A 27,728-nucleotide genomic window follows, 5' to 3' on the forward strand; every position below is an offset into this window, starting at 1 on the left:
CTGAGAATTGATGTGTCTGAATCAAGTTTGAAGAAATAATCATACACATCTTTTCAACTGTGCTCATACATTTTCCAAAGGATGAAGCTTAAGATTTTGTGATGACTGCTTCAAAACATTAACTTTGTTGTTCTCAAAACCCCCAAAGAAACAGAGAAAATTAGGCTGTATGGTTGAAGTAATTTTCTATTTGGATGACCCATTTGTTTTTACCTTCTGACTGGTGTTTTGAATTGTTGCTTCAATATTTATACTCAATATTCATCCTCCTCACAAAATGTATCACTGTGAGTTTGCAAAGCAACCTTAATAAATTGAATACATTCTGGAAACAACTGAGATGTAGTCTAAATATCTATTTGAAATGTACCTTTTTAAGTCCCGTTAAGCTTCATTTGAGGAAAGAAATTTTTCACAGAGCCAATAATAGTACACCATTAATGCAGTCTGGTATGTGATAAAGTCTGAGGCTTGTTTAGACCCGGTGTTAACCTGTGTTGAAGGTTTACGCCCTGCCCAAACATCCACCCTGAGGGATTATATGTTGGCTACTTGCTTTGCATGCAAAAAAAAACCCCAAAAGAAACACAGCCACATCCCTCAGTGGATTGTTACATTTCGAGCTGATATTGCATCCAATAATTCAGACATCTCTGAGTTATTGCTGGATTGAAAATTCATCTAAATAGATGCCACAAAATTGTTCCCTACACACAGTTCAAAATGCATGGTAGGCATTTTGAAATCCAGTCAAATAAAGCAACACAATTCTGAACACTAAATAATAAACAATTTGATGGATAGCATTTAAGAATTCTTCATATCGGTGATCTCATTTTGCTAAAAGGACGATTAAAAAACACCCAAAATAAGAACCACAGATAATGGAACATCCATGTTGACCTAACATGGATGTTCATGGAGTATCAGAGTAAAGGGGCTGAACACAAATAATCACTATCAGTTTTCATTTGTAAAAAACAAACAAAAGAACACCATTACCATCCACCATGTGACACTGATCACAAAAATTCTTTCAGAAAACCTTACATGTTGTGATTTTTAGAATATCAGTGAGTCGAAACTTTTTCTTTCATATCGGTGATGACTCACTCAATCAAAAGAACTTGATTGACTGCATTTAACTTCCAGGCTCCGTCTTGAATCTTGTTGAAGTTACAAAATAACACTTTTTATTCCTCAGAGACTTTCCATGTGCGTGTCGTTATGTACAGCAGGGGGCAGTATTACCTCTATGTTCAACAAAATGGCTTCGAAAAATTAAATTTTCAAACGTTTCACCGCTTTCTTTCGCTAATAAAAGAGGAAACTGTTCCTGAGCATGAATTTTCACATTTACAACTGTTCTTGTTTGATCAATCTGAGACTTTCGCGTATGCACATTTGAAGACGTGTTTGGCGAGTAAGATTTTTTTTGCCTCACTGCAGATTTATTTGCATTTTATTGTATTCAGTAAAGAAAGTGATTGGTAGAGTAGTCTTTGGTCTTTGTTACGGTGGAATGAAGTCTTTAACCCATCAACGCCTCGGGCCACGCCAACTCGAACGTAACTTTAGGTGGGCGGAGTCAAACAGCTGGGTCTTCTGGGATGTCTCCGGGAATAGTGGCAGCGTTTCTGTGAGCGCGAGCTGTACGCCACGCACTTCAAAGCGAAACGCTCAACCTCTGCTCAGGAGAAATACACGAAGCAAAGAGACTTTTTAAAGTGACGCGGCATCTTGTGGCACTTTTTTTTTTTGAAGAGGGCAAGGTGGACACGTCGACGGTCTCAAAGTTTCCACAAAACCTCCTGCAAAACCCGCTGGTCCTCGGAGGCTGAAGGTGAGTAATCAGCCACATAGTTTGCTGTGATAGATTAAAAGAAAAAAAAAAATGCACATACCTAATATTTCTTACTTTGTTGCGCTCCACAAAAAAAAAAGTGAAAAAAAAAGATCGAATAAAGAAGGTAACATCATAGTTTCACAAACTGAACGATTTTTACGCTTGATTGAATCACATTTCACCCAACAAAGAAGATTAGTTTAATTTGTATTGCTGATTAGTGCGCGATAAGTACCTAAATAATCCTGACCTAACTCACTGCCTGCCCCCTTTCTCTGTCTCATTCGCCAGCTAAAAAAGGACACATCTGTCCCATCTGCCTACCTCCATCTTTAGGAAAATGAATCAGTCCGTGATCATGCAGAGCCCAGTCACCTGGAGGTAAATGTTTGTCTGCTACCTGAGAGGATATTCCTGGGCTGGTCGAAAAGGACGGAGAGGAAAGGGATTTTTCAAGGTGGTCCAAAATGTCTCTGTGGATGATACTGCCTGTCAGTCTCCCAGTACTGAGCATCACTGGGATATGGGTTGTGTAAGTTTTATTTATTTTTTTTATATTGTACTACAGGCTTTGGAAGGGTAGCCAAAATACCAACAACAATTGATGTCTCTTTTCTAGCATTATCATAGCAAACTTCAGTAAGAGACCTAACAAGGTGCTTTAAGTAGCCCTCTGAACTTTAAATCTCAACAAAACATTTTATCTGATGTTCTCTGCTTGTATCTTTTTTTAGAATTAAGAATTGATTTTTTTTTAGTTAGGGAACAGTTTGAGAAATGAAATAAATCAAGTTTCAAGTTTGCCAAACTATTACATGTCAGTTGTGTTTGACACAATTTGCAAAGTTGTGTGAGCTGATAAATTTCTCTACATAAAAAGACCAAATAGCGTTTCAAAACAGAAATGCTATTTGGTCTTTTTATGTAGAGAAATTATGTCAAAATCATGTTTGGAATTTTACAGTAAAAAATGTGATCTATTATTTTATATATATCATAATGACTCCACTCTACCCCCTTTCTCAAAGCCGTTTTTGCCATTGACTCAGCTACAGCTACAAACAAAAAAATTAAATAAAATGTTATAAATTTCTTTTTTAGTAAAATTTCTTAGATGAAAGAGCCATAATTTTGTTTGTTTTGAAAGTTTTAAAATAAAACATAAAACTTTAGCAAAAATGGATAACAAAAAACCTGTGCTGAATTTAGATGATTATTTTTTTTAAATAAAATTTTCCTTTACATTTTGAAAAAGTTTCTTAGTTCTTTATCGAAGCAGACGCCTAAATGTAGGGTTAAGGGCAGAGCATCCCAGAGCCAATTCCATGTTCACTCAGCTGTGCATTGGGACACGCTGGTGACTTTGAGGCGATGTTTCATCCCAGAGCAAGGGATGAAATGGCATTCAGCCTAAGTAGTAGATTTCAAGTGCTTTATGTGTAAAATAAGATATGTTTTATCATTTTATAAATGGAGTAATATTTGTGTAAAAAGCTGATAAGATGTGGTTAATTTGCCAGGCTATCTACTATGGCCAACTGTAGTTTTAAAACGGGTAGGGAAAGCTATGCTATCCCTCTTTCAGCCAGCTTACTGCCGGTGTGCAGCAACATATGGTTAGAGGTGTTACTTTTCTGCTCTAGTCACAGAGCAGATCAAGAGAAGAAATCAGGAGAAGAAATCTTCGGGCATTTTGATGCTTTCCTTGTCCTCGCTTTAAAATGACCTTATGTTCCGTGGGAACAACATAACAGGGCAATTTTTGCAGGTTTGAAACCGGAATTTTTTACAATCTTGGGATATCTAAATACCATTAACATGCCCGTATTAATCCAAAATGCATAAAAAACGAAACAAAAGATAAATGTGTTGTAAATGCCGAACAAAGACATGTTTCTACCTTAGTTTCTTTAAGCAGAGCCACTCTGCATATTTACCCTGAATTCCTCGCCGCCATGGCAATTGGCACGTGGATTAAGTCTCTCCACGAAGATTCTGGAATTTTCACCTCTCTTATAAAGTCCAACATGAAGCTTTGCCGCACAGCTTATTAATCTTCAGTACAGTGTTTGAGCAGAAGTGCAACCCAAAAAGCATAAAGAATGAGCATGCCTCCTGATTATACTCCGGCTGGCATCTCTTCTCTTGGGCCTGTCATTTGATTGTGAGGAGGAATGTAAACCTCCAAGGAGAGAAGGAGACAGATGGTGCAACTCTGGGTTTTTGCTGTCCTGTAGCCAAGCTCTGTGTTGCATCAGTGATGAGGAGCCTGATTGCAGCCCAAAGCTGAAACTATGCACGGTTGTTTACGTTTGTGAACGCAGCTGTTTGTCCAATCAGGAGTGTGCATCTGAAAAAATATTGTTGCCTAAAGAGAACTTTAAAAGGATACAGGTAATAATCAGCAGCTTTGACTTTTGTTTTTCAGGCAGAAAACTGACTCACAGTAAACTTCAATGCCAACCCTGCCATGGATTGTTTGTTCAAACTTTTCCATTAACTCAACAAGTGTGCCTTGTTTCTTAGAGAAGTCTCCAGGCTTTTTTCCAGAGTAGTGGAATGTTGAAAGATGTAAAATGTTGCATAACTCCCTGATTCTTTGTACAAGTGAGGTAAATTCTAGAAAATAGTTTTAATAGAGCCTGGGCAGACTTTTCTCAGCATCTGGTCACCATGCAGAGAGTATAAAACTTCTGTGTCTGCTTTTGCCCACCAGAAACAATTGACTAAGCTTCCTCTGTTGACTTTTTATGGGTTAGTTTAAAATGGCAGCATGACTTCATTGTACCCAAAGGCATTTTTTTGCAATTGTTTATGAGGACATAGTTTGCTTTAATTTTAAAAAGAGTCTCATTACATCTAGCTTGGCTTTACTGAAGCCCCACTGTAAGTACACTCGTTGTATATTCCTCACACCCTTTTCCTGGGGTTATTTTTGCACTGCTATTGGGAATTTTCACTGCACAACCCAGATTTTCCACAGAAGTTTTGCTCATGTTCCTAGTTTAGTCCTGACTTAGGAAAAAAAAGCAACTTTTTTTTATGTTGCTCACAGGCATGCAATTACAGCATACAGCTGTGCTGTGCTTTGATAGAGGGCTAATTATATAAACAAACCTACTATTACTTAGCCTCCTCCAAACACATAATGCTCTGGTTTTTTTCAAACACTTAAAACAGACTCTATTTAGACTTCTTCTAGAGCTGCAGAGATGCTATTTTTGCCTTCAAAGCTGAATAATATTCTCTTTCTAAAGAAAACAAAAACATTCAATGACTTTTGGCTTCTAGAGCTATGTGATTCTTTATATTTGTAAGACATTGTATTTTTATTTACGGAGGAAATAATTGTTTCTGACATCAACATCCTACTACAAATTTGTAGTGAAGTGCAAAAGTATTAACACACATTTTGTTGTGTTACAACTACAAACTTGTTGAATGGAAATGGAAAGAGTAGATTGGTCTGTGAATGACGTAATGTAGTGTGAAGCGCTTTGGGGTCCTCTGGACTTGATAAATGGCCATTTATCATTTATGTCACAACTGCAAGCAAAATTATATGTCGCAACATATAGTTGTCCACATAAGCTGAAAGATTGGGCAGTGAAAACATAAATTAGAGAAGTAGCCAATAGGCCAAATCTATTGACAGGACAACATTTAGTCATGCAGTGTAAAAATCCTCCTGGAAGTTTAAGAAGAAGCTTTTCTTTAGCAGCGACATGGAAGCTGGTCAGAGTGGATGGGAAGAAGGATGGTGTTAAACACGACTACACTACTACTTTTGTGTTGATTTATTTCATAATATCTGGGTAAAGTGTCATAATGTGTGCTAATTCACATAGTTTATTTTCAGCTGGCTAACTTGCATTCAGTCAGTTCCAGTTGTGTCTTTTCCATATCACATCTACTGTCCCTTCATATTTGTGAATGTAAGCCAGGTAAACAACAATGGGAAATCTCTTACACCAGTTTATTGTTAGAAATGGGATAAAAATGCTGCTGATGAATTACACATAAATATGAGATTATAGCTTTGGGGGAATTTCCCCCATATGGCTAGTCTCTCTAGTTTCATAGGCAGGTTGGTGCTAAAAGACACGCAAACAAGAAAAAGATCAAGCAAATACAATACTACTAAGTTGAGGGTGTAAAAGACAAAACCTTAATAATACACGTTTAAATATAGTCCTGTTGACATTTTTCCAGGAACCAGTTTTTAAGATGTTTTCGGAGAGAAGTGTGGGAGTTCCTGTTTCATATTATTCAGAACTGCATTCCAAGCATGAAATGGACGATAAGAGAAAGTAGCGTGACCATCAGAGGGTTTCCTGAATGGTAGACGGTCACCCCAGAGTTCACCCTCATTCCTTTTACTAGGATTCTATTGAAAAAATTGTTGAAGTGGCACTTATCCACAAAATAAACAAAGACAGAGTCATATTTTACAATGTTTTCCCAACTTAATTGTTAATGTTTTTAGTGTATTTGACAGTAATGGTGTGGTTTAAGCTTTTAGTCACTTTTGATGCCTGTTTTTAAACTGTTTCAATTGGTTTTAAAATGTTTTATTTTTTATTTTTTACCAGTTTCTTATACAGTATGTCATATTGGGTGTAATCATGGCATTAAATAGCTTGGCCATCTCTGATGCTAAAGATTTGTGCATCTAAAATAGTACAATATTTGAATTCTTGTACTATTTCTCCTTTTTTTTGTCTTGAATAAAAGTACTACAATCACTGTCAGTATTTGCCTTTTTTGAGAAGTGCGTACATGCAGTTTTGGATATAAGTTGCAAAACTTATATCCAAAGCCATTTACTGGCTGTAAATGTTCTTTATTTCAGTAAACTAGGTTGAGGCTGATGATGGTAACAAACTCAAATTTAAACTGTGATTTTTAGGTTGCAGAATTATTTTAACCCAGGAATGTATTTCACATGGCCATTTCGGTCTATATTGAGTGCATGTTTGCGACACACTGTCTCTGTCCTTTTTAAAAACGGCTTCATGAACATGATACTATCAGCCGCTGAAAACATTCCTAATTGGTGCTTAAACTCTTGCTGAACTACATCTGAGTTCACAAATCAGGACAGATGTTCACCATCTCAGAATAACCCACCATTTTTAACCCTGTATGTCGATGTGCTTGAATGAGAAGTGTGTAATATGACAAACTGACAGTTGCATTTCCTTCCCATTTGTCTGTTTTTCCCCTCCTGGGAGGCCCGCTGTAGAAAAAAGACTAACTGATCGAAAATAGATGGATATGGTTGTTCTAGCTGTAGTTGAGTCACGTGGTTTAGGGGAACGTAATCATCTCAGGATTTATACTTTCCCACCGCAGAAAAAGTATGAATTACTACTTGATATGAAGTAATTCCCCTTATTATCTGTTATGCAGACATGTGTAGATCTTTCCTCATTTGCTGTTTCATAAGGATCGAACATGCACAGACAGAACAGCTGTGTGTGTGTTTGTGCTGGCAAAATATTTTATGGTCTGACATGAAACCTCAGAGAAAACTTTATCGCAAGGTGCCGTTAACTTCTGTCTTGAACATGATCTGGATCGTTGCATTCATAGGTGCTCAGTAAGCATTATCAGATATAGTAAAAAAAAGTGTTATTGGTTTTATTTGAAGTAAAAACAAATTGTTGATAATGATATGAGTAAGCTTGACACTCCAATGGCCACTTTATTAGGTAAACCTTGCTGTTGGTTTGTCCTATTTGTGTTCAGAGCTGCTTTAGCATCTAGCTGGATGGATTTGACATAATAAGATTTTGGTCAAAAGTTGCTGCAGACTTGTTGACTGCATATCTGGTTGTGAATCATGAATGCCTTTCTATATCATCAAACTGGCCTTTGGCTATTTTCTTTTTCTCTGACTGTTCTGTGTAAATCTGAATCACTTCCTTTTCCAAAGTCACTTATGTTTCGCTTTCTACCTCATTCTGATTCTGGTACTGAACGTCTGCAAGTCATCTTTACCCTGTTTAGATGCCTCACTGAATTGGATTCCTGAAATTAGATTATCTTGATTTACTATTTGCTTAAGCAAGCAGTTGAGCGGGTGTGCCTCATAAAGCGGCCGGTGAATGTATGTTCATTGTTTTAATGCCAGAGTCCAAATTGTTTTGTTGTATGATAAACATGCTATGAACTTACTTTAAATCAGCAATCAATGACCACTGCAGAATGCACTTGATTCATTTTTGTGTAAAGCCTTGTAAACTAATTTTAGAAAGTTAAACTTTTTTTAGTGGTCGCACTAGAGGCAACAGGCTTTGACTTAGTCACTGTAATCATCGTGATTTAGTTTAAAATGTATCTACTAATTTTTGAACCTGTGGTCATTGAACCCTCAGTGGATGAAGCTGGTCAGTGACCTGTCAAAAACAAACAACAGAACTGATAATGACTGTTAATCAATCCGGTTTTCCTGAAACTAACCAGTATTTTCACTCCTTGAACTTTTTAATTCCGGATAACGATAAGAGATTATTGAACGTTGGGTCGCCTGGTCTCACAGGCTGACCCGATGAAAGTCAATGTAAGGTCAGAATGGCAGAACTTTATTCTAATTTGTGTGTCTTTTTAGGCACTGATGTATAAAAAAACCATCAGCATTAGGGAAAAAGCAACTAATTTAAATGCAAATATCAGAAATTTAAAGGCTTATGCTTAGTTTTAGAAATAGCCAATAAAATGTTTATAATGTTGTTTTCTGGCCCCCAGAAAGTTAAAGTGTATTTTTTCGGTCATGCTTTTATGTTCTTTAGCTGATGTTATGTCTACACACTACCTATTGTCCATTTCATGTCACTTTCTTCAGGATCAATGCTAAATACATCAGTAGATGCTTTTGTCATTTGTGTTGGTACTTGTTTCAGTTTCTGTGTCTTTTCATCATTTCGTTTACTCAATCCCTTAGAAATGAACATTTTTGGATGGCAGTGCAATGGACCACATTATGAATTATCTTCCTCCCATTCTGGTTAATCACTCTGTGTCTGTTTCAGATATGCCATGGCCCTTTACAACCAGCACGTCTGTCCTGTCGATAACTGGTATGCTGCTTCTTCTGTCCTGTGTTTTGCTTCATCATAATTCTGTTGATCCCTACATACCCACTGCTTACCAGTGGGTACGTGGTTACTAAGTGGTTACTAAGAACAACAGAGGCTATTTATAAGAACAAATAGTCCTTATGGACTGTTCTTACAAAATGACCTCTGTACCAAGCCATTTTTTGGAAGTATTGTGAGGTTAATATTGATAAAAAAAAGTTATCTTTTTCTTTAGGATAGGATTTTCATTGTAAGATAACCTTGAGGAACAACACTTTTTTTTTGAGAAATTTTAAACAAATGTATATATTTTTTATCTATTTGCTTTTATTTAAATAAAAAAGGCAATTATTTCTGCTGCTGAAATTTGACTGATCCACTCATCTCAGCCATTATTTACATTTGATGGTCTCAGGAATTGGAAATGGGCTGAAAATTTTACCCCATATAGAATTATCCATGGGTTCAAGGATCCAGTTACTTGTATAAGTTTGATGCTGAACGACAAAAGTTAAGAAGTGTGACCCATGTGAGCCCGAGATGTTTTAAGAAATTTGATCCAGTTGTCTTTCTACCCTCTGGGGAACCTGCTTACGGTGCCCCACATGGTTTTACCATGACTTCAATGTAGTCAACACAGGCGGACCCCATTATTATGAACCCAGGCCCACTTGGTGCCCATTGAGTGTGAGCCGGATCTATTTGGGACCCACATGCACATGAAATAAATCGCTTAATTCATCATTGTTCCATTCTTGACACGACCGATATCCAAAGAGCATTGATTTTAATGAATGTTGAATGATTTCTGTTGCAGGTTGTACAACCAGTCCTGTGAAGAGGACCTGCGTTTGCAGAGCGGTCCGTCGTTTTGCTGCACGTTAGATAATGTACCTCTCATCAGGTGAGTGAGACTCCCGCCATTTGCGGCGGGACCCCTGCGGCTCCCATGTCTCTTTTGGTTCTGCTGATTAAAAACAGGAACATGGTCCCATTGTCTCGCTCGGCTCCTGTCTGCACACTGTTTATAAAAAAAGAAAAACGATTGAGAGACCGTTGTCCTGTGTGCGTTCTGAAAATAACTCACGGCTGAAATTTCCTGCCTGCCACCGTGGCACTTCAGAGGAACACTTAAGCTATGTAAACAGGCATGCATGCAAAACCTACTTTTTTGGGGAGGAAATCAAGTCACTCCTGTTCCTGTTTAACTGCTAGACTCTGGAGATTTAACTACAACAGTCAGGTAAACAATCTTTATTTAAAATGTAATGCCTCAAAGTAGGCAGTACGAACTCACCAAACTACTTTTTATGTAAAAAATCAAACTAGTGCTGAAGGATTAGGAAGGGGACTTTTTGCTCCGTAATCATATTAAATTGTACGTTCCAGAAGAACATGTGAGTGGCTTAATGCAGCAGGAACGTCTACAGAAACAGACAGGAGCCGTAGTGTCTCCTAGCTTCCCAATCGCTCAGACATTTCCCATTCCTAGAAAAGAGTCGAGGTATGCAGTCGGTGAGAAGCCAAACACTTCACTACGGGATGTGAGGGATCAAGCTTCAGTCTGACTGTCAACAAGCACGAATGCAGCTCAGCAGCATATTTGATTTCACAGAATGGTGTAAATGGTGACGCTGTTGCTGAAGAGTGTGGATATACTGATTCAAAGTAATTCTCTGAATTATTTTATGCACTTTTTCTTGCAGTAAATGTGGGACTCTTCCACCAGAGAGCTGCTTTTTCAGCTTAATCTGCAGCACCGGATCCTTCATGGGTAAGGAATATGAGCACTAACAACACACATCTCCATCCTCCTTATTGTACAACATGAACCACCAAACCAACAGTGCTTTGCTAAGGACTGAAACTTTTACACTTTTACACATTTTGTCATGGTACAATCACAAGATAAATGTATTTTATTTAGATTTTATGTGACAAACAACAACCGCAAACAAGTATTTTGTGTTTGGGAATTGAAAGGAAAACCATACATGGCTTTCAATTTTTCTTATGTGAAAATATATCAGTACAGTAAGCGTTTTGGCCTCTCTTCTTTGCAAAATAGCTGAAACTCAGTCAGGTTGGAAGAATTATGTCTGTTACCATCCATTTACAAGTTTTGACAAGTCTGCACTTTGACTGGGCCGGTCCCATATGCTTTGATCTGACTAGCATGATTCTTCCACTACCTTGTTTTACCATATTGATGTTTTTAGTGTAAAATGCTGTTGTAGTTTATCTCCACTGATGTTTTCTATGAAAACCAAACAGACCAATTGTCCTCTCATCAGACCAAAACTTCTACAAAACCTTCTCAACATCTTGCCATCTTGCATGACTTATAGTTAACTCAACCACAAACAGCAAACTGGTGGGGTGAATAAATAATGGGTTCTACCAAGTAAGTTGTTTTTCCCAGGCTGTAGGTTTAGGTGGAAGATAATGTCTTGGGAGGTTTTGTTGCAAAAATATGCTTTGGCATGTTTACATAATGCTTGTAGCTTAGCATATTGATTTATAGCCTGGTCCAACTTTAAAGTTCTTTTCCACTTTTTCCAAATCTGTCTGCTACGTTTCTTGGTCTTCATGATGACATTATTATGGAAACTTGCATAAAATTACATTGTCAGCACGTCTATCTACAGTAGAATTTGAGGAGAAACACAGCTAGCGACCGTTCTGAATCTGAACAAAGCAGAAATGAAATCATGTTTTAGTTTCAGAGTATTTGTAATGAAGAAATATACACTTGTCCACATCCAGAAGGGACAGTGTGTATTCCAGGAGGCACAAGGAAAACAGACGTGATATAACAGAAGAGACAGAGCTCCCATGTGCTGCTCTGCATGTCTTCTGTTAGTCTACACGTGCTGTTGCCCGGTGTTCACTGGTGGTTCTGACTCCCCTGATCTAGTTAATGTTTCCCAGCTGTGGACTGACTGTGTGTGAGTGTGTGTTCGCACACACATTGGTATAAAAAGCTTGGTATAAAGAGCTTTTTTTTCTGTACCCATGCCTCTGGCATCGTTCATTTCTGACTGGTTGCCTCTGGACTGTAGTAAAACTGTTTACTCCTTTCTTGTTTAGATGCAGATTGTAGTTATAGGCTTCTTTGTCTGTTTAGACAGAGACTGTATAAAATGTGCACTTTGCCAGACAGAAGGGACCAGACTGTGCATGTTAGTGTGAAGTCTGCACAGGCAGCAGAGAAAGACCAACATGCTTGTTCAGTTTATTGGGTCAGTGCTCATCACTGCATAACATAGAGATCTTGAATGAGTGCTAGCTAATTGTACTTTGGTCAATAATAACAGAAAGATGTTGACTCATTATTCAGGGTAACATGAGAAAAATATGAGCTCCACATTCGGTGTTTCTCAACTCTGACAGTTGCCATCTTGCTTAAGTCAAGATTGCCAACTATGACAATTACTTCTTACACAATGCATCTGCAAAACACTGTGAGGTCAGGTTCAATGTTACATCTTCTACTAGTTCCCTAAGCTTCCACCTTTAGGTGATGGTAAACTACGTTGATAACTTCATCAGTTCCTTTTATAATTTCCCTTTTTTGAAAAAGGACCACATTTAAAAGTTTCACATGAACTGTAAATACTCTAAAAGCAGTTTAGAAATGTTGTGCTTTTTGTCAGTATCTAAGCTCAGTAACTGTAAAAATAAACAAACCTAATTTAAAAACCCAAATCATGCTCTTTGTGTGAACACATATCCTTGTTATTATTTGCTTTATCTCACTTTAATAAAAGAAAGGTTTTGGCAGTTTGTATAGATAAAAACAAGAATTAGAAACAGTTTTATGGTGTAATTCCTCATTTCTTAATATTATCTTGAATAAGTAAGTAAATTTTTCTGACATTAATAAAAATTATTTTGTTACATGTTGAATTCAAGATGTCTTCTCAGGTAGCTAGCCTGCACTCTGCTCCTTAACAGACGTCCGGGTCAGAGCTTAACAGCTGCAGCTCGAAAACTGCTTGGAGTCTGGAAATATTTCCAATCAGCTGAATTTGCTTTTTTTGTTTTAGCCTTCTATCACTGAGTATTCTGCAGTAGCAGGTGGGGGAGGGGTAGAGCTATTTTACTGTGCTCTAAACTGTTGGTACTATCATCTGATGGAAAAATGGATGACATTAAGGACAACTTAAAGGTGATTTTAAAAAAAAACCCTTTGGAATACCTTTCCAGCCAATATCTACAGCCTAATACTTTTCTATGAAACTTGTGGGGTCCGTATTTACTGGCATGTAATTAAAGTTTACATGTCAGTTATATGAATCATTATAATGATATAAAACAAGGTTATGAGGAAATTATCTCTGAAAATCCTCTCTTTTAAGCATCATTCTAGTTATGTTCAGTGAAGCTCTTTAGTAAATATCAGACAATGAAGAAGCACTTTCATTGATAATGCATTTATTTGTCTAATCAACATCCATCCATTCATTCCTTTGCACTAGTCCATTGCTTCAGGATATTGTGTGTTTTTCACATCTATGTCTGCAAAACGAAATTAGTTGAAATTGAAATCTGGTTATTTACTTACTTGTACCACAAAACCAATAAAGATGATTAATATATAAATTTATCACATTAAAACTTTTGATTACTTTGGCTCAGCGTGAGGTTAAAAAATACAACTTTAGCTTTTTATTTATTTATTTTTTTGCATGTCTGTAAACTTGATGGCAAAAACAAAACAAACACCAACCATATATGGGTGGTGATGTCACAGGAAGAAGCCAATACTTTCCTAGCTGGTGATTTTATATTATTGTAAATATGAGAAGGAAACCAAATCGATTTTAAGCATTCTTCTAATTTGTTATTGACCACAAAAAAGAAAAAAACAACTTGTATTTAACTTAAAGAATATATATATATATTTTTTAAAGCATCCTTTTAAGTTTCTTAATGCTTGAGCTTCGTTGATTTGTTTGAAGATTCTTTTTGTTTTTGCTCTTTTCTGGCAAACTCTTAACAGATGCTTGGTTTCAAAACAAACAGTGTGAATATTTTTGTCTTAATGAGAAAAATAATAGAAGCTTTTATATAGATTGTTTCAAACCAGTGAAACATTTTAGTGTGGTAGAGCGCAACATGTGCAAATGTTATAAGTTTCTAGCATATTTAAACTTATTTTCATGCAAAATGCGACCTGCAACCTTATCAAAATACTGGACTCCCACACTAAAAATTACATGGTAATGAATTGTTACTCCAGTTACCTACCTACTAGTACCTGTTTCTGGATTAGATGCCTCCACCTCCAGATTACGTTGGTTACATAAACTACTGGCTTAATCTGTACATAGACTTCTGTTAATACAAGTTGTAAAGTAACTCATTATGTCTGTGTAGAAATAGGCTAAGTTAGTGAGGTATGCAGCTCCACAGCAGCCTATTGTAAATAATCGGTGCTTAACTTGTTAGCCTATTGATTTATGTACTTACTTGGACGACTGTGCCAGCTGCGATTGGCTCAGGGTCAGGATCACACGGACTCTGTGAACCGTATATCGCCTCAGAACTATTCTTCTCCTTTTCTTTCCAGGTTTTACCTTTCTGCCAATGTACACACATGATTTTTTTTAAAATACAATGCGTGCTTTATTTCTCTGCCATACCTCCTGTGGTAGAAATGCAACCGAGGGCTTGAGCTGAAATATCATCCCTATATGGGGAGCTTGTTTGACTGCAATTTTTGCTGAAACATACACTTAAGTGTGCATAGGTTCTGCAGACTTTTCTTACCGCTGTGGGGTTGTATACATTATTTTACTCCCACATGTTGCAACAGGACTTTACATGGACGAGTAAGTTTGGTGTGTAAACGGTGTTTTCAACAGCAGTGTTCTTCCTTCCTGAGTTTCCTGACTTCAGAGAACAGAGCGAGAACTGAAAAGGTGCTGTGAGGTTGCACTGTGTTAGAGGTTGTGGGATGTCATGTTTATTTGAAATTATTCCCATTGTTGAGCTGTCAGGAAGAAGCTGTCCTGACCCTCTGAGGCAAGGGGAAGGTCAACTACACTGCTTGCTCATCAAAACCCTATTCTGGACAAACTAACTAAACCTTTGCTTCTGCCTGTTACTTTTAAAGAGAGACAACAGTAAATATCTTATGCAATCTAAAAGATAAGTAAGGAAGACCGATGCATTTGGTTATAGGAGGTACATCTTAATTCGTTCTGTTCTTAACCACCAGGCCAAGCTTTTATGGTCCCCAAGTTTGAACACAATCATCTCTTGTTCATCTCTTATATATTTATAAAATGCAGGCAGCCTTGTGCATGGAGATGGATGAAATGAGCTGCAGCTCACTAAGCTGACTTTTCAGTATGTTCTCCATTTTGAAAGAAACTGAAAAAGAATAACGACATGATTATTTCAAGCCTGCTATTTGTTTTTCCATGATTTGACCTGAAATCACTTCACATTTGTGATTTTGTATGTGTTTTGGGATGAAGAATAAAATGAATGCTGATGCTGCATGGGGGCTTCTTTTTTTTCGTTTCCCATATTCATCAATAATCTGACTATTGTGGACTTAAAGTTTAATATTCTACACACAGTCAGGGTGCTCCCTCTCAGCTGCATGCCAATGTAAATGAATCTTCATTAGTGCAGACAGAGACTCTGCAATGGATTTTTAAAAGTTATGATGGAGGCATTGCTGCAACATTAGCTTAGCATTTATGTAAGCTTGGTAGCAGTGACCATATGTTCCAAAAAATGTGTTAAATTTTGTGCAACAGTATCAGATTTTTACTGTAGAAATACAAGAGCATTTTTTAATGTGAAGCCATATATTTTTGTAGGCCATTGAAAGGCAAGGCAGATGAGCTGTAGTATTACAGATGTGCAGCAAAATGAAGTTTGTAAATATATTTGCAAAGTTTGTGGATTTCTGCACACAAGTCTTGACCTAAAAAGCACATTCTGCAGGCATGTTTTATAAAGAGAAGCACAAGATTTTTATTTGCCATTTTATTTTCTCAAATGGCACCACCTGGTTTCTGTAGACTATTATATTTCTGGTTAAGCTCTATTTGCGTCACTGAAGTCATATCAAATGTCTTTTAGTTGCAAGAATTTATCATGAAGAAATGACAAACTATTTAGACTCTATTTTAAATAACTATCAACATTTACGTAGATTTGCTCAAATGGGTAAAAATTATCATAAAATAATTATGTGAATATATTACTGATGAAGCTGGTCTACAAATTTTTAAATATATCCAGTCATTGAGATGCTGACTCACAGCCACTAAAGCTGCAACAAAACCAAACAATGACGAAGCTTTTTACTTTATTGTGCTTTCCTTTTACACTCTTGTGAATTTGCACAGAGACGGTGGCAGAGTTACCACAGCAGTTTAGTCTGGAACAGTTGTATAAGATTAATGTCAAGACATGAGGACCTCCTTGTCTCTTTCTGTTCCTTCAGCTTCATTCTGTCCACTCATCTCCAATGTCCCGCTTTTACCGTGAGCAGTCAGCTTTCATCAAGCACCAGCAGTGAAGACTGAATAAAGATGAATCAGGCAGGGGTCAGAACAACAGTGAGCGCAGTTAGAACCCATTAGCACATCGTCTCTCAAATGTCCCAAATACTTTATTTTTTTTTCTTTGTTTCGCTTCCCCTATAATCCACAGAGGGACTTGCGTTCACCCCCACCAGTGTGTCTTGCACATTTTCCCGCTATTTCCTATTCCAGATTCTTTTTTTCTTTTTTCGGAGTGGCCTCTATGGGCAAATAAATGGCTTTCCAAGAACTTAATGTGTTTTTTGGCTGAGAAATGTGTGAGTCTATGTTTCCATTAAATTACATCCATTCACTGTATGTTGTACTCTGCCAAAATAAACAAAAACAATACCATTTTTACTTATGAAGCCTTCAACCTTACTTGGCACAATGACTGCAACCTATTGATCTGGGTTTATTTGTCTTTCTTTTCTTAGTGGTGGTGATTGTACTGCTTCGCTATGCCCATGTTATTGAGAAGCATCAAAACTGTGTTCTCAACACGGCGAGTCTGTCCACAGGCTGGATCTGTGCCGCTGGACTCATGATGGTGGGAAATTTCCAGGTAGGAAACAAAAACTTTATAAGAGACACATTTACATGACGAGCTTTCTTTGAGACTGTAAAAAATAATTAAAAAAAAACTTCCAGTTCAGAACACTAACAACTGCTGTCCGAAGAAATCATACACTCTTATTTTTGGCATGAATGTAGTTTTAATTTTAAGCTTTAAATGAATTATGTTCGTTGCAAATGATGATAATATTTATTAGCACTGCAGAGGTTTCTACATCTTTTACACGGCATAGCAATACTTTCGGTAACCATAGAAACAATGAAGTTTACATTCTGACAGACAAGACACCAAAAAAAAGTGATGATCCTTGAGTTGACATCTTCTTTACCTGATTCAAATGTTCAAAAATAAGACTACTTAAGTTTTTTTAAGGTTTTTGATTGCTTTTAATTGTTTGAAGCTTGAGCTGGATTTTTTTTTTATAAGGAACAGGAACTCTGAAACAAAATTTGTGGTCTGCTAAACTTATGTCTTGACTTGTCATCAAACTGGCGTTCTGTCATCTCTGTGACTGAACTTTGCCTCACACCCCTGTCTTCTGGCATAATTGTGGATATTTGACCACAATTCTTGGCCAAATCAATTTATATTGATTGTGTTCCTGAAACAGGCCAAGCATTTGAGCAAAGTCCACATATTTCTGCTATAGTTGAAGTTGGGCCTTTTGGAAGTCCATTGTGTTCATATTTTGACATGCGTTTCTAATCATTGTCCTATCAGAGCACCCATATTTGTCCAACTTTTTTACTGTCCAGTGTTTGATTTGAGGTATAGTTAAATAAAATGGAGGCAACGCTTTGTCATTGGTCTATCCACCTTCTGCAATATGCCAGTATTAGCAAAAAAATACCAGAGCATGATGCAGCCGCTGCGTCTTACAGGGACTCTGTCCTTGTAAGAACGCTACAAGGACAGCGTTCTTATGTCTGAAGAAGTCGAGGTGAGATTTTCAAATACGTCATTATTGTGGACAGGCAGCATAATCGCTGTCTGATCTGACCAGGCAACATTTCTCATAAGCATTTTACTTTAAATTTTTATCTCTCAGGTATCAGTTTTGAAGCAGGTGCTTTTTTCTTGGTCAGTATCCTCTAATTTTGTGGTAATATAAACTCACTGTGGACACTGACTCTGGTGTTCCAGCAGTTTCCAAGAAAAGACATTTTTGTGCCATGATGCTTCAGGGCTTGTTAGGTCACATTCATAATGTTTTATCTGAGGGTTACAGTTTGAACCTTCTCTCAGACCTTATTAAAGTTCAACCAAGTCAGAATGGAGTATATTTACCTTCAAATGTTTGAATTGTCTGTGTTATAATCTGCTGCTCCACTAGATTTTACCAACTTCTGAATATCTACAGTTGTCCTTAGATCTTCACTGCGTTTCTTTTAATTTTAGATTCTGATTGTGCTGCAAAGACAAACATATCATGATCTCTCACTCGTTATGCTAAGAGGACCTTTGACCTTCAACACCACTTGGTGAAATGTTTAGGTCACTGTATTTATATTTTAGCCTTTATATGTAATTTCCACATAGAATGTATTGGATAAATTCCAGTTTAATTGAAACACGTGAAGCTACTGCTTTTTCAAAGTCACTGAATTTGTGTTCAACAATTTCAACACAACTTGACAAGAATCGTTTAAAGACGTCATTTAAAGCCTGAGATGAAAGTCCTTCATGGCAGTGAAGAGTGCATAAAAGCCTGAGCTCATCTGTTGCAAATATAACACATCATTCTAACTAAATGTTAAAAGCTGCGTGGACCACTTAGTTGGCCTTGGTCAAAGTTACAAGGAAAGGAAGCGAACCTGATTTCCTTCTATGTAGATATCTTCTCTCTGGGAAAGAATTTCTTGATGTTTAAATATTTGGAGTCCTGGCTGGAAGCCTAGACTCTGTGTGTTTGCAGACTTGTATTGGTCACATTGTGGGGACATAAAATGTGTTCACACACATAGTTCGGTAGGCTGACTCCATTTCTGGGGACGTTCAGTTCACATTAATGCAAATTATCAAATCATCACAAAGTGATGACTTGATTTAGATTAAAGGGTGAGAGTTGTGTAACTAGCCGTTTGGCTGAGAGTAATTTTCCAGAAGGTCTGGTTTACCTAATGCTTTGGTGGTGGTGTTTTTCTTCCTGAGAAAGGAAAGAAAATAGCCTTGCTGGCAGGAAAGACTTACAGTAACCATTAATGATGCATTCTTAGTGTTTTGTAAAAGAGAGATGTTTGAGATTAAAGCATTTGGTCTCCTATTTTGTGCTTTGTTTGGCTGCCATATTGGTGTTGTCCTCCGGCTTCACAAAGATTGTGCAATATCTGACTGTTCCTGTGAATAAGTTAAAGAAGGGAGAAGTGACTCATGTGATGAGAAAAAGTCTCTAGTTTGTAAAACTGGTGCAAAAACAAAACGTGTCGGTAACATTTTCTGTTTTGAATATTTTAAACAGGCTTGGTGAAGACTATTCAAACCCAGTTGCTTTTATGGTGCTTTGAAAAAGTATTTATACGCCATGACCTTTTTTACATTTGTTTAATTTTATTGGTTTTTATGTGATGGACCAAAATAAAGCAATGCATACTTCTGAAATGAAAACAATACAAACCTGAAAAGTGAAGTGTACATTCATCCCCCTTTACTCAGATGCCCCTAGCTATAATCCAGTGCAACCAGTTGCATTAAATTGATTAGTGGTAAATAATGGGATTGTATAATTCAATCTCAGTATACATTCAGCTGTTCTCGAAGGTCTTTAGTTTCATTAGAGAACATTAATGAACAAACAGCATCATAAAGACCAAGGGTCACAGCGGACGGGTCTGGGAGAAAGGTCACACAAGTGTAAATCAAGGTTAAGTTAGAAAACAACATCTGACAGTGTTACTCAACTCATCATCTAAATACAGAGGAAGTGCTAATACAGTGACATGCTCCTCACATACCATCCCCACTTAGAATCATGGCAGTGATGGCAGCACAATGCTGTGGGGATAATTTTTTGGTAACAGACACAGAAGTTGGAGCTATTTACTGGACAAAGGCTGAAGGTTCATCTTCCAACAGTACATCAACCTGAAACAAACAGCTAATATTTTAATGGAATTGTTTAATGTTAGAGATGCACACAACATCAAATCACAGCAGTATCACATGTGTGCAATATTGCGATCTCTTAAAACCGCTGACATCTATTATTATCTTAAATATTGTATTTCTGGTGCTATAGTTGCAAATTCTGAATGTCAATAATACTTTAGTTTGATGCACTTTCACAAGACACACTTGATGTACAATTTTAGTGTTCAAGATTCTAGAGTTCGCCAAGAGTGGTTTGGACTTTGTAATGAAGGATAAGAAAGAGAAGCTTCAGGAAATGTTGGGTTAATTGCTGTCACAGGATTCAGCAATAGTAATTCAATTAAATGTTTTCTTAAAATTGTGCAGCTCTAGTTTAGATCAATGAATGTACCTTCCTTCAAATGGTTCAGACCTAAATCAAATTAGAAATCTGACTTCAAACTTTTAGCTTAAACATTCTCCAGTTTGGACATTATTCCAAAGGAAAGTGAGTTAATATTTCAGTGTGGAGGTACTCAAATCTGGGAGATGCTCACATGGATCAGGAATAACCCTGAAAGACGTGTCTCCAAGATATTATTAACTCTGAATATACATTTGTATTACATTTTTTAAATTGAAAACCATTTATTTTTTCTTCCTACGGGTCAATTATCCACTACTTGTGTGCCAGTCTATCACAAAAACAATATATACAGTGAACCCTCGCTATAACGCGGTTCACCTTTCACGGCCTCGCTGCTTCGCGGATTTCTTTGTGCAGTTTTTTTTTCACAGTGCATTGTGTTCTGCGGCCTGATTGGCTAAACAGTCTCCGCGCTTCTTCTCTATACACCGTAACGTGCCAATAACGTTACGATCTTTAAATATACGTAATGCGGCTTAGCAAATTTTGCCAAATATTTTTGCCCAGAAGAAAAAAAAGCAACAACTACTACCGATAACTATGTTCTTTTCTCAAAGAAACACACCTGCACCACAGTCTTCAGAAGAAAAAGACACTACAGAGCGGAGTCAGGCCGCAGCGTCACAGTCAGAGGCACAGTGAAATACGCGAGACACAATTTGTCCTAGTGTACTTCGTATTGATGATTAAAATGATTATTTTACTGTAGTTATTTGTAAGAAAGTGTTTTATTTGTAAAAAAAAAAAAAAAACCTTGATCCTGAAAACAGGTTTTGTTCTTCGGTTTCAATGTAGAGTATTTAATTATGCTGTATAATAATTGTAAAAAATAAAGGTAACTACTTCACGGATTTCGCCTATCAAAGGTTCTTTTTGGAACGCAACCCCCGCGAAAAACAAGGGTTCACTGTATATATATATATATATATATATTTCAATTTGAGCTTCCAATGTGACAAAATCTGAAAATTTTAAGTGGTGTGAAAATAAATACTTTTGCAAATCACTGTTGTATTCGAAATATAATGCAAAATCCCACAGTCTATGATTGGAGGACTCTAATTCTGTTTGTATGAAGTCATAGAAACAAGAAATAAGTTTGGACAAGTCTATGACAGAGCAGTGATTGTTTTGTATCAGTGCAACAGATCTGCAGATGTGGCAAATTGTGTGCACTGAAAAAAAAAAGAAAAAAAAGCTTGCCCTCGCCCTTTTCCCGCTTTGCCTGCAAACTCTCGGTGCTGCAGAAATGGGAGGAATTTACGGGAAGAGCCAGGGGGAAATGAATCATCAAGCAGGGCCAGATGCAGAGTAGTTGGGCAGAGAGGGCGTGGGGAGCAGATGCTCCTCAGTAGCCAATCGCAGCCATGACGCTTTTTGCATTTTCTTTTATTTAAACCAATCATTGCTCTGAATATGATTAATTAGCGCCTTAAATGGGTGTTCTGCTGCAACATATACCCAAATCTAAAATGTATTGACGGACTCAGGATCATTCAGGTGAAAACAGACGAGTTGGAATAACGGGAGGGGTCAAAGCAAAGTGAAAAGTATCAGATGAAGCACGTGCAAGTGTATGCTGCTTTGGTTGATGCACGTTTGTTACATAAGATGCTGGCAGCACATCTGTGACGTGGTCACAGGGGCTTTTCCTGTTCGGCGCTCTAATTGTTCAGGAAAGGAAACATAACTTTTTAGATGACGAAGAAACACTTTGGCTTTAGGAAAGTTGTAAGATAAGAAACTAGACTACTGGGAGGCACCACCTGATTACTGTTTCTCCAGAAATATTCAGTTTTTTGGAATAGAGAAGAAATAATACTCCCATAATCTTTTTTTTTTTTTTTTAAATAAAATTTTTCTCTGAAAGTGTGGTTTAAAAAGTCTAATGATTTTATAACTTCGATTCTAGATTCTTGGCAGGCGTTCAAGACATCAGGTGTGTCGTTAATTTGAACGTCTGAGTTTCACTTCTTTTCATCTATCTTTGTTTCCACAAAGGGAATCCAAAGCTCACAAATGCTGATATGTTGGGCTTTTTCCCACATGTTTACCTCCAGACGCCCCATTGCTGCTTCACAAAATGCAGTCAGTCAGACTCGCATTGCCGGTCGGTCTGTGTCAGCCTGCAGGAACGTATTTGTCAAACTGATCTTATTTAGTCATTGAGTCATATTTTATGTGAAGGCAAATCACTCCACAGGTGGTTTAACCAGCTGCTAAAGAAATATGACCAGTTTCTTTGAAAAATACATATTGGTGTAAACTTTTTAGCTCAGAAAATGAAGGCAGGTACAGTGAAAGCTGTTTCTCATCTGTTTTGCAGCACTGATAGTTTATGAACATTTGAAACTATGCATTGTTCTCTACAGTCCTTAACACCTCTGGTAAAACTGTATAAAAAGCTTTAATGAATTTGTCTTTACTGCTTACCAAGGCTTGATTAGCACAGCTTTTACATAATATCTACTTGCATAATTAAGTAAAGACAGCAGTCATATAAAGCATAGGGCTGTTTTGTTTGGATATCTGTGAAATTTTATTATGAAAGAATATGTAGCCCAACAGATCTTTAGCCTAAAGTGCCTGACTGTACATGGAGTATATAGATGCAGTTCTATTAAAGAAAATATAGATTTTCAATTAGTGAATTCTTTAGCAAGCCCTCTGATTAAACTCCCTAACCTGATTGTCTAATTAGCTCTTTTTAGGCAAATATGTGAAAGAATGTGTATCTCAGATTTATATTTGATGTGGATTAATCTGAAAACCTAACTTTGTGACTTTGCAGATTTGTAGTTTTTCACAGGAATGTTCAGTATGCACCAGACAGGTCAATGGCTTTGAAACAACAAGTGCATTACTTCTAGGCTATTGCTCTAATGAACCACTGGAATTACTGGATCTCCAGATCTGCTTTAATCTCTGAGCATGGACCAGGAAAAGCAACTCTTCTTAATCCGTCTGAATTAGCGGGTTTTATAATTTCAATAAGGCTTCATTGACTCTGCCCTGATCAGAATATCTATGATTTATGTTGTACCCATCGGTGGGAGACATGGTCACATGCTCCTTTTGTGTATTGTGCACTATGACTCTTGTGACCAGCTCAACGTTGGCGTCTCCTGCATGTTTTATTCCTCTCTCCCACTTTATTCCATGAGCTGCTTATCTTTATACTATGAATTCTTTAATAAAGCCTTTCTTTCTTCTCTATCCTCTCTCATCAGGTGGATAATGCCAAAGTTCTCCACTATGTCGGAGCAGGCATCGCCTTCCCCACCAGCATGCTGTTCGTGTGTCTGCAGTCGGCGCTGACCTACCGACTGGCCAAGACCCAGGGGGAGTACTACGTGGCCCACCTGCGTCTCTGCATGACCCTGCTGGCCTTCGTGGGCTTGGTGCTCAGTATCTTTTTAAGCCATGACTCGATGGCGCCCCACAAGTTCTTCAGAGTAGTGATATGTGAACATGGTGGTGGCAGCATCATAGTATGGATGTGTTTTTCTGGTCAGAATTGATAAGATGATGGATGGTGGTAAATCCAGGGTTGTCCTGGATGAAAATCTGTTCATGATAGCAAAAGAATTGAAATCGGAGGACAACAGTCCTCATCATAGAGTCAGGGTAATGGAGTGGTTTAGATTAAAGTGTATTCATGTATTAGACTGGCCTAATCAAAGTCCAGACCTAAATTCAGTTGATAATTTTTGACAAGATTGGAAGATTGCTTTTAACAGCAGTTTCCATCCATCCTGTCTGAACAGTAGCTATGCACAATGGATCTAAATGTGCAAAACTTGTAGAGAGTGACTCTTAAAATGACATTAGTGACACCTAAAGGTGGATTTATTCCATTCTGACTGAAGTTGGTTGATGGATAGCTTCAAGCTCTTTGTTCTGTAGATCTTGATTTTTCCTTAACCACATTGTTCAGGCGGCGTGTTTTTCTGCCAGGAGAGTTTCGTCCTGCAGCACGCCTCAGCCATCTTTGAGTGGGTGTTCTGCGTCATCATTATGCTGTTTTACGGGACGTTCGCCTTTGAGTTCGCCGGCATGTCGGGAGACACCATGGCGGTGCTGGCGCGGGGAGGGTCCTTGGGACCTGCTGGGAGAGAACTTAAGCTGGAAACACTGGTCGGAATGGGAGGACAGTCTCATCCTCACCAGCCTGAAACCATGTCCATACTCTAGCCACTTCCTGAAGCTTTGCTGTCACTTCTTTTTTTTTTTCTTGTTTTTTTTTTTTTTTTTTGTTCCTGTCAAACTCCCGACGATCAGATTAGTTGAGTTCTGCATCTTGGGACACATTCATTTCACTCTTTAGAAGAAAAGGCCAGTGCAGCTGCTGTGACACGGCAGAGCGGGTAAATACCTGCTCCTTACTTTCTACTCTGTCTGCATCAGGATTTGTGTCTCCAATGAACTTATTTGCATTTTGCACATTGATCAGGTGTGACAGCCATCTTTCCCTTCACTCAGACCGGTTGTTATCGACCAGAAGAAGCAGAGTTATTTGTCAATCATATAGCGAGAACGTACTGGTCAAGCCCAGCTGTAAACTGTTTCACTTTCATTTTTTACCATTTCATCCCCACCTTCATTGGATGCAGAGAAGGAGAGGCTGCTGGACAGCCCAGCTGACAGTATTACAGTGGTGAGACTGAGAGACAATATGTGGATGTTACCGATAAAGAACAGAAGTGTTTCACTCAACCCTGGAGAAAGAACAAACCAGCACTCTTGGTATCCTTTATCATGGTATTCTACAAGGATTTTACCTTATTTAACCAATATCTCTTCTCCATACCCAAATGCCTTTTTGTATTAAAGCCAAAGATAAGTGGATTTCAAAGCTTAAAAACCCAGAACATATTTTCTTTCTGAGGTTTCAACCAAGTTTCAATAGACTTTGAATATTTTCTGTTTGGGATGCCATGTTGGTGCTCCAACCTCTTATGCAGCTGCTCGTCTGTGTTACTAAAACTATTTTTTAAAAATCTACTTGGTACTCATGCCCAGAATACATTTACTTCTGTATAGAAAGCATGCATCTAGTGCCTTACATTGTTACATTCAAGAACTGATTTTAAGCAAATTTATTTTTATAAAAGAAACAACTTTTTTAAAAAACATGTACTCTAGATTGATATACAACCCAAAATAATTCCGTTTTTTTGCTGGTTACTGAAGAATAGGAAAAAGAGCATTTAGTGACCAGATGCATACAACCTAATTCAAGCCAGAGCGTTTGGTTTATTGGGTTTAGTGATGAGATGCAACACGTGTTTTCAGGTTCTAACAAAGGGCTGCATCTTATTATTCCCCGTTAAGGACGAGAAGAATGTGTTTTTTAGTTTACCTGCTGGTTTTGTCTTTGTAGCTCAGAACATTACAACCAATTCGGCTCATCTTTCTGGGATTGCTGAGCCGAAGCGAAAAAGGGTAAAAAAGTTTTTTAGTCTAAAATGATATTTTTACAAAAAAAAAAAAAGTGTGTAATTGGTGCTGCAACTCAAAAGGGGTTTTCCTACACTTCTGCCTTCTGCTTGGCTGTAATATCCGATCTACGTAGGCAATAAGACTGAAGATCACTCATTGACAGAGAGAGGGTTCATGTGAGTGCCAAGAAATAACTACAGCAAGATGCAGTTAGATAACCGAAGACAGCAAAGTTACTGTTTGTTTTTAAGGTATTGGTGTGAAAATCGGAGAATGCAGAGGCCTCACTACTTTAATACTTTCATAAGTAGGCTCTCATCAACACTGCCTTAAAATACAAGTGGCCTCATGTTGCCTTAGTGCCAGTAATTTGGAAGCAAATCTGTCAAACAGTAATTAACTTTCAGGCTGAATGTAAACTTTCAAAAGGCTAGACCTGGAGAAGCCCCCGCCGCTGCAACATATCAATGAGCATGGGTCGCCTGCTGCTCTCTGCTGGTCAAGTACGGTATAGCATCATTTCATGTTGCAGTCTTGTTTCATGTCACATACACAAGTCAAAGAATAGCAAACGACTGATTTTATTTTTTAAATAACCACAAGCTCTCCTACCTGAATGTGTTCTATCTGAATTTAGTTTGTCAAATCCTCCAAGTATTTTCTCCTTTTAGCATAAGAATATTGCTAATAGAATGCAAACAAGAAACAAATGGTTGAAAATACTTATTTGTTGTTTTGTGCATCTCAGAACACTAGTAGTAAATCACTTCCCTGTGACAACCCATCCTCATGTCACTATATGTACTCTGTTGTCTTGTTTATAGATCTATTGGATCTTTGCACTCAGGAAACTCTTCAGACACCAGCTACAATGTTCAACTCGAAGCAGAATGAAACCTGCTTGCTTCTACCTTCTGTTTTATGTCATGACGTGTAGTATAGGTGCTGATTTTTCAGTTGACATTAGCTATGATATCATAGATTTCTTTTGTAAATCGAGACTCTCATGTAAAAAATATGTAGCTTTAATTGTAGCTTTTGTAACTGCGCAAGATGCTCAAGAAAGTGTGGTGAATATCGCAATCAGTAGGTCACTGGTGACAGCATCTTGACAAGCTAATCGGCTTCTGTAAGCCACATTAGAATCAAGTAGTCGGTACCCCATTTGCTTAAAGGCAAAAAAGTGCATCATGTGCCTTATGTATCATATCAGTAACCAAAGAGTTGTAGGTTGCAAATTCTATTTTTGATGCAAAGTGAGAAGATTGTATGTATATTGTAATGCTTAATAAATAAAAACTTTAAAAAGTCCAAAGTGTGAATATGTGGGTTAAGATCAATCTTTAACTGCAATGCTGCAAAACAGGGTGGACAAATATTTTGATCAGTGAAGTTAAATGCATTGTTTTATTTCTATGTATATATTTGTTGAAACAACCAAAGCCCTTAGATCATGAACATCTCCAATTAAATTACAATAAAAAACAAACGGGCACACATAATTCCACCATCTACAGTGACAGACGTGTTTATTTGCACCACAGGTAAAGACCTGTAAGAATATCTTAAAATAAATTACACTTTCATTGGAAGAAGCATAGCAGACAAAATCTTTTTGAAAAATCCCAACTTGTTTAGTTCATTTAGAAAAAACAACAAATCAAGATATGCAGCAAGTGACTCAAGGGGAATTGCTATGAAGACCTCAAGACTCTATTAGCCTTTTTCTGGCTTATAA

General features: G+C 37.5%; 1 protein-coding gene across 2 annotated transcripts; it reads left to right on the plus strand.

Moving 5' to 3' along the window:
• The first annotated feature begins 1,598 nt into the window (after positions 1–1,598).
• LOC116713318 (transmembrane protein 150A) lies at positions 1,599–27,301 on the plus strand. Of its 2 annotated transcripts, none has more exons than XM_032553449.1 (8): positions 1,599–1,843; positions 2,183–2,378; positions 8,881–8,928; positions 9,746–9,832; positions 10,635–10,702; positions 16,916–17,043; positions 23,779–23,956; positions 24,486–24,742. In XM_032553449.1, the coding sequence occupies exons 2-8, from the start codon at positions 2,314–2,316 to the stop codon at positions 24,740–24,742; spliced, it is 831 nt and encodes a 276-aa protein (XP_032409340.1). In that variant the 5' UTR covers positions 1,599–1,843; positions 2,183–2,313. The 2 variants fall into 2 exon arrangements, with proteins under 2 accessions (XP_032409340.1, XP_032409339.1); XM_032553448.1 differs by having other exon boundaries at positions 1,600–1,843; positions 2,138–2,378; positions 24,486–27,301.
• Positions 27,302–27,728: the final 427 nt, after the last annotated feature.

The sequence above is a fragment of the Xiphophorus hellerii genome, chromosome 22 (genome assembly GCF_003331165.1).
Source record: "Xiphophorus hellerii strain 12219 chromosome 22, Xiphophorus_hellerii-4.1, whole genome shotgun sequence".
NCBI classification, from domain to species: domain Eukaryota; kingdom Metazoa; phylum Chordata; class Actinopteri; order Cyprinodontiformes; family Poeciliidae; genus Xiphophorus; species Xiphophorus hellerii.

Coding starts and splice junctions, on each gene's coding strand:
- LOC116713318 (XM_032553449.1), top strand. CDS start 2,314: ATGTCTCTGTGGATGATACTGCCTGTCAGTCTCCCAGTACTGAGCATC. Junction 8,929..9,745: donor GTCTGTCCTGTCGATAACTG/GTATGCTGCTTC, acceptor TTTCTGTTGCAG/GTTGTACAACCAGTCCTGTG. Junction 10,703..16,915: donor CAGCACCGGATCCTTCATGG/GTAAGGAATATG, acceptor TTCTTTTCTTAG/TGGTGGTGATTGTACTGCTT.